Source organism: Haliaeetus leucocephalus, unplaced genomic scaffold, assembly GCF_000737465.1.
Source record: "Haliaeetus leucocephalus isolate CR32 unplaced genomic scaffold, Haliaeetus_leucocephalus-4.0 Scaffold1, whole genome shotgun sequence".
Classification (NCBI taxonomy): domain Eukaryota; kingdom Metazoa; phylum Chordata; class Aves; order Accipitriformes; family Accipitridae; genus Haliaeetus; species Haliaeetus leucocephalus.
This window is the reverse complement of record NW_010972437.1, coordinates 17224229-17235012: the sequence shown is the minus strand read 5'-3', so window position 1 is coordinate 17235012 and position 10784 is coordinate 17224229. Positions and strand designations below refer to the sequence as shown.

The 10784-nt window shown below is 58.2% G+C and overlaps 1 protein-coding gene across 1 annotated transcript; it reads right to left on the bottom strand.

The window, feature by feature from the left end:
- Positions 1 to 376: 376 nt before the first annotated feature.
- ATG9A (autophagy related 9A) lies at positions 377 to 10778 on the bottom strand. The gene is made up of 14 exons (XM_010568018.1): positions 10654 to 10778; positions 10249 to 10292; positions 8831 to 8895; positions 8377 to 8538; positions 8132 to 8273; positions 6428 to 7176; positions 5911 to 6064; positions 5505 to 5684; positions 4373 to 4618; positions 3850 to 4070; positions 3326 to 3443; positions 2908 to 3130; positions 2619 to 2761; positions 377 to 2540 (listed from the first exon to the last, which is right to left on the bottom strand). The coding sequence occupies exons 1-14, from the start codon at positions 10754 to 10756 to the stop codon at positions 2535 to 2537; spliced, it is 2556 nt and encodes an 851-aa protein (XP_010566320.1). The 5' UTR covers positions 10757 to 10778; the 3' UTR covers positions 377 to 2534.
- Between the last annotated feature and the right edge of the window lie 6 nt (positions 10779 to 10784).

Here is a 10784-nt window from a genome sequence, read left to right as displayed (position 1 = left end):
CCCCCCCCGCGGCCCCCCGCCGGCCGGGACTGAGCTCCGTGGAGCTGCCAGCCCAGCAGGAGCAGTAGGCAGGCACCTCGCAGCCTCCTGCCGCCATCGCAGGCACCAGCTCGTCCGGCCTCTTCGGTCTCGGGCACCGTGGCCGGGTCCAGGCAGGCTGTTCGGCACCGCGGGGTGAAGGGAGACTCGGACGCGGGCAGGGATGATACAGCCCATCTTTATTAGACAGCTATGCAGCTGTACAGCGAGGGCACTGGGGTGTGCACTGGGGTGTGTGTGATACCGCGCTCCCCAGGGACCCCCATGCCCGCACGCCCCTGGAGGAGATGAGGAAAAGCGGCTCGCCATGCACATGGGACACCGACACAAGCACAACATGCGGCAAGGACTCGGGCCTGCTCTTGCCCGGCCTCTCCCTCCTGCCAGCCCAGGGAAAGGTCCAGACTTTTCCCCCTGCCCCAGCTTAGCTATCAGCAAGTCCACTGGGAAGCCTAGGCACAGCATCCCGCAGCCACAGGGAGGCTCACCCCTGCACACAGTGGCAGCCGGAGTGGCAGGGAAAGCTACTGGAAAGCTTGGGTTTCTGGGAGATTTGCTTTCAGTTTCCTTTCACGTGCCATGACAGCCCCAAGAACCAGAGCTGCTGCACAGTCATTGCAGCTGCTCTTCCTTGGGAGGACTCCAGCAGCACCCAGGTCCACAGACCCCCTGCCCAGCTCAGTCCTGGCCCCAGCAGCGAAGAGCTGATCCCCATCCCAAGCTCTGCTTTAGCACGCTCTGTTTGGTCTCTTACAGACCCCAAAGCAGTCGCAGCTCCAGACCATCCCTCCCCATCGCAGCAGGGAGCCCACCACCCCAAAAGGGCCTGCCCCTGCGAGAGCACCCCGACCCTGCTCATGCCCTTGGTGCATGTACCCCTGGGAGCAGGTGGCCCAGCATGCACCCAGCCCAGGCTCAAAGGGCAGAGGACAATAACCCTGGCGGAGGAAGAGAGGCAGCCCTGGACTCCAGGGACAGCAGAGGAGGGCCTGCGGTGTTCACAGAGGTCATGGCAAAAGCAAGCAGCCCCTGCCAGAGGCAAGGGGAGGAAGGGAGAGAGGGGAGAGAAACCCTGGCGGGGGTTAGCCAGGATGCAGATCTTCACAAGCTGCCGCTGGAAGAGAAGAGAGGGAAACCGAAATGATGGTAAGAAGGTCTTGTCTGAGGCCAGGCTGCACAGCTGGGATCCTGATCTACCACCACCACCCAAAGGCTGGGCTGGGGCTTGCCTCTCCCTTCTGGGTTCAGGGCACCCCTCCTTGCCCCATCAGGCACGAGCCAGCTGCATGGTATATGGTCTCCACAGCAGCTGAAGCCATGCTGCAAGCAAAAGGATGGTTTCAGGAGAGAAGGAGCTGGGAGCCTCTGCGTGAGATGCGAGACACACTGAAGCCTTTGCTTGGGGAACAAGAAAGGCCCGATACCACAGAAACGGCCGCATCAGGACAGACCCAATGCACCACAGCCTTTTATCATGCCTGGGGGAAGAGAACCAATACACAGAGCACAAGACCTTCAGGGTGGGCTCCGAGGGGGCTGCGAGCACTTCTGGGAGACGCCGGGTTACCCCACGCTGGAGTCTCTTTGGCACTGCAGGAGGGCTCGCTAGCAGCCCACATCCCACTGGTGCTGCGCAGTGGGGAGTATGCTGCCCTAGCCCAGAGGTACAGCACAGAGGCTGCCAGCTGGGCAGGACGTCAGGGACCCAGGACTTTCACCCCACTGACTCTTCCTTGTGTGCAGGGGAAGGGCCAGCTGTCGTGAGAGTTAGGGAAGAGCTGCAGCATCCCTGGATCCTGGCCAGAGCTGTTCCCACCAGCTCTAGATCCCACCCATACCCCCACAACAGCAGCAGCCGGGGTCCATCCCTCTGCAGGGCGCTTGGGCAGAGGGGTGGGTGACTGCCCACTGCTGTCCTGCTCCAGGCTGAGGGGCGCAACATTGGTCCTCTCCGGGAGGGTAACCATGGTCCTGGGCACCTCCTCAGCGCTGCAGGCAGGGCAGGTGTGGTGCCACAGGCTGAGCTAGATCCCCCCTCAACAGCTCCTGCCTTTGTTTTGGAGGCAGATCCCAGCTCTGGGCGGACATCTGGAGCTGGTGCCATCTCACATCCCTTCGAACAGCAGCTGCTGCTGCCACCTCCAAGCCAGTCCACAGCTCCCCACTGCTAGTCCTGTCACGTCAGCTTTCGCAGGCTCTGCAGCGATCCTCCAACACGGACGACACAGATGTGAACACAGACACATGTATGTACTCACACACGCATTCACCCCACAAGAGTCAGAGTGGCGTTGACTTGACACACGGCTGGACACAAGGTGCCACCGCAAAGCCGCTGGCCTGGCAGTTTTGTGTCTTCGGCAATTGATGGCAACAAAATGGAGCCCGGGACTATCCTGTCCACTCAGGACGGGAGAAGAATCAGGCTGATGCCACATCCTGCTGCCCAGGCGGCTCCCAGTCTGCAACCCCCACAAGATCCCCAGTCTACAAGGCTATACCTGCAAGACAGAGAGGGGATGTGGCACCTGTCGGGACCATCCTGAGTACACATTTCCCCTCACAGCCTTCACCCCTACCTTGTGGATCTGCGGCGGAAGCTCATCTTCTGAGCTCTCCTCTGGCACGGGCTCTGGGTGTCTCGCTGACTGCCCGTCCTCAGCCCAGCCTCCCAGAGGGAGGCGAGAGAAGTGTGATGGGGCTCTGTGCACTGTGCCTGGGTCTGCAGGAGAGGCAAGGAGGAAGATTATTAGCTGCTTGGGAGACTGTCAGTCTTCAGGGGGAGGCAGACTGCTCGTGCCGGTCCATACAGGACATCGGATATGGGGCTTTGACCCGGAACTCAGACCTCTGCCCTGGCTCCCGTACCTGTGATGCCACCATATCGCCGCTGGAAGCCGGTCTGCAGCGTGGCTGTCTCCTCGGCAGGCTGCCGTGGTGAGGAGAAGGGGTAGCTGGCAGAGCGAGGGATGGGGACGGGGGCACCCCGCTGAGCGTCCAGCTCCTCATGGGCGCTCTCCCCGCTCTCGTCACTCTCTCGACGGTGCCAAGTGTGCCGCTCAGGCTCCAGCTGGGCGTGCTGCTTGTGCAACTGCAGGCCAAAACATGAATGAGTCAGCTGCGTGCAAGAGTCCAGATGCCCAAACACACCTTCTCCACAGCACTGTACACACACTGGTCTCAGCTCACACTCACACTGGTATCCCAGTCACTCTAGACAGGGTACCCCAGTCCTGCCTGCCCTGACCCCACACCCCTCTGGCTGGCCCACCTCCAGGCTGCTCACCTCATGCATGTAGAGTGCATGGAGACTCATCTCAGTGGAGGCGTACTCCGACAGGATCATGCTCTGTAGCTGACCCTCCCAGGCGCTGCTCCCCGAGCTCACGGTCCTCGCATCGGCACTGCCACGGAACACACAAGAGGTGTTTGCTGCCCAGGTGTCCCCCACACCGCCCAGCCCCAATCCGCCCTAATGTCAGCCTTGCAGAGATCGACTCCTGGATGGGTAGGAACAGGCCCTCTATAGCATCTCCCCAGATGCACAAGGTGACCAGCCCTGCTATGGCACTGCCTCCTCCCTACCATGGGTTTCTCACCACAGTGGTACCTACAGAACACCAGACCCCACACTGTCCTTTGGGGCCAGCCTAAGCACCTGGGCCTAACTCTGCTTATGAATGTGTCCCTTGCTGTCCCAGGCTGCAGAGACAAATGCCACCATGCACCTAGGAGAACAGGATGGCAATCGGACAAGGGTTTAAGGAATTTGCAAGGTGTCCGACCGCCCCTCTCCAGCCTGCAGCTTACCCAGAAGCTGTCATGGCACTGGCACCGCGAGGCTGGGCTCCCTCTCCATCCCTTCCCACCGTCTGGAAGCCACTGGGAGGCTGCTGGGCAGACTGGAGCGGGGAGAAGGAGCGCAGGGCTGAGGCCACTTCGGAGAGATGGCGAGAGACCTGTCCGTCCCGGCCCATGTGGAAGCCCAGTGCTGAGGAGCCCGCTATCACATTGGCAATCAGGCTGTGAGGCTGCAGAGTTGAAAGGGAGAGAATCACTGTCCTGTGCAGGCTTGGAGGCCTGATCCCCACCAGCGACAGAGAACTGAGGCACCTCAGCTCTCTCAGCCCCTCTCCCAGCTCACAGGGCCCCAGGACAGCCTGCTGCTTTCTCTAGAAAACTAGAAGCACCCGAACTAGTGCTGATGTATCACATTTGCAGCTCCAGATACAGCCCAGGCAAGGGCAAAATTGCCCAGAGGGCCTGATTATCAGTTTGCCAGCACCCAGCAAGCACCCCAAGAACACCCCGCATGCCCCCCCAGTCTGGGCACCTCCGACTCCGACTGCAGGGACTGGATGGAGCTAAACAGGGCGTTTTCGGGGAGCACAGCCTGCTGAGCCAGTGCCACGCTGCTGTCCCGGTGCACCCGCTCCTTCAGGAAGCCGATGAAGGCCGTGCTCTCGCGGGGCGGCTGCCACTTGGGGTTGGTGATGGCAAAGTGCATGAGGGACAGCTCCGTCTTGCCATCCTCGGCCTGCTGGTAAATGGAGGCCTCCGTCTTTCCTGCTGACATCCACTGCGAAGCACAGACAGGTAATGAGGAACTGGAACTGCTTTACACCCCTACAAGGCCTGGGAATCCTGCCATCAGTCTGGGCAAAGCCCGCAACACCCAGCATAAGCTGGGCTGCGGCTCCATGTGTAGCAGGCGCTACACCGAAAGCCCCATAATAGTTCAGCCCTCACAGCCTGGGGAAGAAGCAGCAAGCACACCATCTTCCACCTCCACCCCAGAACATGCATCACTGCAAGGAAACCAGAGACAGGGACTAGTCACAAAATACCGAGCTGAAAGCCTCATCCCGCACTCTCCAGCTCGCAGCAGGAGCGACTACAGTCAACAAATGACTGTTCTTAAAAGCTTCCTGCCACAGTGAGTCCACCCCCTCCCTAGTTCATGGCCCTGTCACTAGGGAGTCTTTTGTGACAAATAACCTAAATTCCCAGGCACATGGAATATGTGGATCCCCTCTCCTCCCGCACTAGATTTTACATAATGGAAAATGCCTCCCATCTCCCCGAGGCTACCCCTCTCCTGGGCACAAGCAGCCCAGCTTCTTTAAGTCAGTTCTTAGTGGTCATGCTTTCTAAATGTCCAAATATCCCCATTTCTCTTTCCTGAGGACACAGAACTCTTGGTTGTGAAGACAGGCAAGGACATCAAATAATGAAATGACAAAGCCTGGTTCACAAAATACCAGGTTAATAATAACAGCTGGGCCACAAGAGCCTTCTGGGGCTGGTGACCTGTGTTGGCAGCCCCAGACACCCAGCAGAGAGGCAGGTAGCTGGGCTGGGCTGTGGGCTGCCAGGAGTGATGAGTTACAGCCTCTCATGGATCTGAAGGACCAGACATGCTGGTGGGGAACCCAGGCTGCTCTTCTGCCACCCACAGGACCTACCGCTGGGTGGCCATGCTGGCGCACGTCCATCTGGGCAAAGGAGCAGGTGTCGCCCACACCCACCACCTCCACGGTGAAGTTGCGGAAGAAGTCAACGATGTCCAAGGACTTGGGCCGCAGGCAGACGATGAGGATCAGGGGCGTGATGATGGGACTCAGGAGCTCCTCCAGGATGAAGACCTGAGCACAGAGATGACAGGCTCAGCACAAGCTTGAGGGTGTCAAAAAACCTGCAATCCCAAAGCCAGCCTCCAGCTCCAGCCCTCCATCTTCTCAAGAAGGGTGTCTGTAAGAAAGCTGCCTTGTTCCTCTGCCAGGCCAGTAGCTGCTCAGCTCTCTGGCAGCTTCTCCTTCCTGCAGGAATGGGGGCGAGTCCCCATCCCAGCCCCATGCAAGCCAAGCTCACCGCTTTGTACTGGAAGAGCTGGGCAAACTCGTCCCTGGTCTCGTAGCGGTGGGCATTGCCCTGCCAGTGGTCAGGCATGTAGTGGATGTGCGCCAGGATGACGCGCAGCAGTTGCTCTGGGCAAAACACCAGGTGCTGGTCGGGGATGAAAGACCTGTAGGACAGGACAGGGAAACATCACAGCATCAGACCTCAGTTCCTGGGTGATCTCATCATGGGAGGGCAGGGTGACCGGCCATATCACAGCTCCACCTGTAGCCTTCACACCTAAGCCAAACCTTCCCGCCAGCCCTGGGGTGTTGCTTTATAGCTCCAGCAACACCAATCATATCATACAACCACTGCACCCAAGACCACCCCTTCTCCTGTGGGCCCCTGACTCTACCCAGCTGTGCCCTTCACTCAGGCAGATTCACATCCACTTGCAACCAAAGAGCATGCTTGCATGGATGGTTGTCAGCCCCACTGCTCCCCAGAGCACTGTCAGGAGCACAGACGCAGCACAGACCCACCTCACCTGCACACTGTGATGCCCACCCCGAGCAGGGTGACCGTGGTCAGGACATGCTCGACCGCCAGCACATCCTCATCATAGATGGTGAGAGCGATGAGCACAGCCAGGATGGAGCCAGCAAAGAAGGCCACGTTCTTGGCCACGATGGTGAGGAGCGGGGAGATAAAGCAGTTCATGTACTTGGAAGCTGGTTTGTACCCCTTGCTGAGGCGTGAGTGCAGTTCATGGTCCAGCTCATTGAAGTGACGGAGGTAACAGCGGCCGTAGAGAGACCAGCAGCGGGCACCCAGGCTGCCCGGCTCCCGTTTCAGGATCTCCGTGTAGCTGAAGAAGGCGTAGAGGATCTGCCAGATGAGGATGAGGGGGCAGAGGAGGAAGTTAGCAATGCCAATCCAGAGGATGCGAGTGCTGAGCTTCTCAGCCAGCTCCAGGCGGTTCCCGGCCCGTTTGTACTCAGCCTTCAGGCTCCACTCATTCTCAAAGAGGGAGCCAGGCCCCCAGAAGAAGATGAGCTCAAAGTTGTACTTGAGCCCACGTGTGTAGAAGACAGTGTCTCCCAGCAGGGGCAGGCGGAAACGGATAGGCAGCAGCGACTTGTTCACCATGGCCACCATGTAGTTCTTGAAGCGGAGGATGCGGTGGTAGATGTCCAGCTCTGTCAGCTCCTTCTTGTGGATGCAGATCTGGTGCTCCTTCTGGATCTGCACGATGCGGGCCTGCACCTCCTGCCAGGTGTAGTATGGCAGGGTGGACTGGAAGAGGGCAAGCAGCGAGGTTAGGGGCAGGATGCGTCGAGGGGCAGAAGCTGGGCTGAGCCCACTCAAACAGCAGAGCCCAGCACGTGCCTCGGGGTGCTGACTAAGCACATGGAACACCAGGACACGAGGCACCTCCCTGCACCACTTCAGCCTGCAGCAAGCAAAACCCATACCTTGCCCCAGTGCCCTTTATCCCTAGATTAGCGCAGATGACTATTTCCCAGCCACTCACATGCCAGCTGCCTTGGAGGCACGAACACAGCTCCAGGCTCCCATGGGTCCTCCCAGAGCTGCCATTTGGAGTCAGTAGGGAGGCACAAACAGGGGAAGGGACTTAAGCAGTGTCCTACAGGGAGCCTGTGGAAAAGCTGGGGACAAACCAAGCGTCCTGGCTCACCCCACCTCTCAAGACACGGTCTCTCCTCAAAGGATGTGCACACACCTTTTGATGTTGTCCATCAGAGCAAGGACCCTGGACTGGGATATATGTGCAAGCCTCAAACCCCATCTTTGACACACTGATCTCCAGTGTGGTCTTTGCCAACTAGGTACCTCCATGCCTCAGTTTCCCCCCCAGTAAACAAGGAAGATGATGTTGTCCACATCCCAGGGAGGTAGGAGATATCCTCGCTTATGGCTTCTCTGTTGAAAGGTATCACAGAAAAGGCCATCACAGACTAAACATATTGGGTGGCAGATGGCAGAGGTGTGTGCCAGCAGGCAGAGAGGCAGGCTGGGCAGGGAGGGGTTAACACGGAATAAATTGGCTGCTGGAGAAGAGGCTGAAAGGAGATCTATCCTTATGGAGCAGAGGGAAGAGCGCTAGGTACAGATCTCCCAGAGAAGCTGGCTCCAAAGAGGAGTGAAGGTGAGCTGCTTCTCGCCACTCAGCAAATGCCTCCTGCATCCCTTAGTGGCCCCGCACATGGCCCTTGGCCCAGCTACTTACCATCGGGATTTTGAGGGCATTGATGTAGAAAGAGTGAATCTCCCAGTAGCAGCAAATGTTGTAGATAAATTTGACGAGTCGATGGATCCAGAAAACCCCAGCTATCACCAGGATGCAGATGAGGAAGCTGTTTGCCTGGATTCTGCAAGCAAGAAGAAGCAAGTAGTGGGAGACAGGCGCAGGCAGGCACCCTGAGTACCTGAGAAAGCAAGAGAGGTGGCTAACATGCCCTCCGCTGCCCTTACCTTGCACTGCAGACATTTGGAGGCAGGAAGGCATCTGGCAGAGTCACCTTAATGGGCTCACTGGGATGCTGGCTGTGATTTACTGCTTTGTTGGCAAAGAGGATGTCATAATCAACACAGCTGATAAGAAAGGTGGTGAATGCCACCACAAAGATGAACTGCCTGTGAAAAAAGGGAGCAGGCGTGAGGGAACCACCCTTCTGCCCCCCAAAACGTGAAGCAGGCAGGGTCATGTGTCATGGAGATGCATTCCCACAGTCATGGCAGCAGGAAAGTTCAAGGGCACCAGTTCTTCAGAGTGGAATGCAGGTTTGGGGCATGGCAAATCCTAACAAAGGGGAGACAAGACAACTGGGAACCCTCCTGTCCACCCAGCTGCAGGGCACTCAGTCGACTCCTGTGGCTGCTCACCAGCAGCTGTCACAGCCACAGCAGAGGGGGAACCTGCACTTACATGAGCTCAAAGATCTCTCCAATGAGCATGCAGGTGAAGCCATTTTTCTGATGCAGGTTATAGACGTGAAAGCTACAGTCAAGGAAAACAGTCTGGAGACTCCTCTCTGACAGAGGATGGAGAGCCTTTTGTCCCACCAGCATTCACAGCTCCCCAGCCAAGTCTCCCTCCCCCACCAATGGAAAACCCCTCCCACCCCTACTCATCAGCAAGCTGGTTCTCCACTGCAGGGAAACACGCTCTGCCCAGGTAAAGCACAGCTGGGGTAAGTGGACTTGGCTCCATTCAAGCTCCTTTCTTCCCCCACCCAACACCCAGAGGGGGCTCTGTCCCAGCACAGAGCAGAAACTCAGCCTGCCCTCCAGCCGCACAAGGGTGGGCAGGGCAGGACAACACAGAGACAGGCAAAAATGCATTTAATACCCCTAGCATCTGTGACTGGTACCCCCTGCTCCTCACCCCTCGTAATGTGGTTAGCATAACTCATGCCACTGTATAAGGCAGGCAGCCATTCTCTGTGACTGTGTGGGTCACCTATTAGTTCGCTTTCCCTCATTATCAGGCCCTGAAGGTCCTGTGAGCCAAGCAGACAAACCAGATTTCTTCTTCCCTTCTCTAGCGGCCTCAAGATTCCTGGGCACAAGGCTGATTACTCTTTTCTGTGTCAGCCTTGAAGAGTCCCATGCACTTGGCCAACCCGATGGCTGTGATGACCCTGTCACAGAACAGGGAAGTGTAACAGCACCCAGAGCACTGTCCACAAAATCAAGGTGTTACAAGTCCTAAGTGGGAACTCGGACCAGAACTGCTGCTGGACAGTGAGACACAGGACGCCCCAGTAGCCAGGCATGGTCCCACCATGGTCTGCTTCCTCCAAGGACTGAGCAAGTGACTTGTATTCTTTTATATTATTTTTGAGTCTAGATTATGACTGTTATACTGATACAGCAAACTATGTATTAAGATATGACCCAACCTGCAGAGACTCCAGTTGATTAGAAACCATAAGCTAAGCCGTGCTATAAAATTCTGTAGTATGCTACTTATAAAATTGTACTACACTGATTCTGCTTACAGAAATCCTATGCTACTCTGATTATAAATGCTACACTACCCTAATAATAAAATCCCGTGAAGAAAATAAAGCTTTAATTGTAACCACAACTCAGTACCGTCATCACTCTGCCAAGGACCCCTGAAAGAACCTGTCTGTTCCCTCAGTGTTGAGTGACAGCACCCCACAGGCATGGGGGTTCTGCCATCCCCCAGCCCCTCTGGAGCCCTGTGGTGTTCTCCGGGAAGGGGCAGACGCTGCCCCAGCTCTGAGTTACACCAAATCCAGCGTTTCCACCAGCACAGGGAGTCCAGGAGGCGGCGGGGTGCATCCCTCGCCTGAACCCTGCCTTGTGAAAGGATATGCGAGAGAAGAAGAGGTCCAGGTTCTCGATGTGATGCCACGGAGCTGAAGGAAGAAGCAGCGCAGGGTGAGGGACCCTCCAGCACACCCAGCCTTGCTGCTGCGACAGGCACAACCCCACCTCTTCGCGCCCTGTCCCGGGCCCCCCGAGGCCCCAAACCGGCCCCGCAGTCCCCATCCCGGCTCCCCTCGGTGCCCAGCCGTTCCCCTCCGTCCCTGGCTGCTCCCCCCCATCCCCGGCCACCTGGACCAGCCCGGATCTGCCTCCCGCAGCCCGGACACCGCCGGTCCCCAAGGCCTCCTCCGCCACCCCGCTCCCTAGCTCCCCTCAGGCGCAGATTCAGGCCGCCGCCCCCCCCCCGCCGCCGGCCAGGCCCCAACCCCCGGTGCCGGTGCCGCCGCTCACACTTGGCGCCCTCGGGGACGTGGACGAGCAGGTCGCCGCCGCCGGGGGGAGACTCGGTGGAGGAGCTCTCCAGGCGCTGGTACTGCGTCTCGAAGTGGGCCATGGCGGGGCCCCGCGCCGCCGCCGCCGCC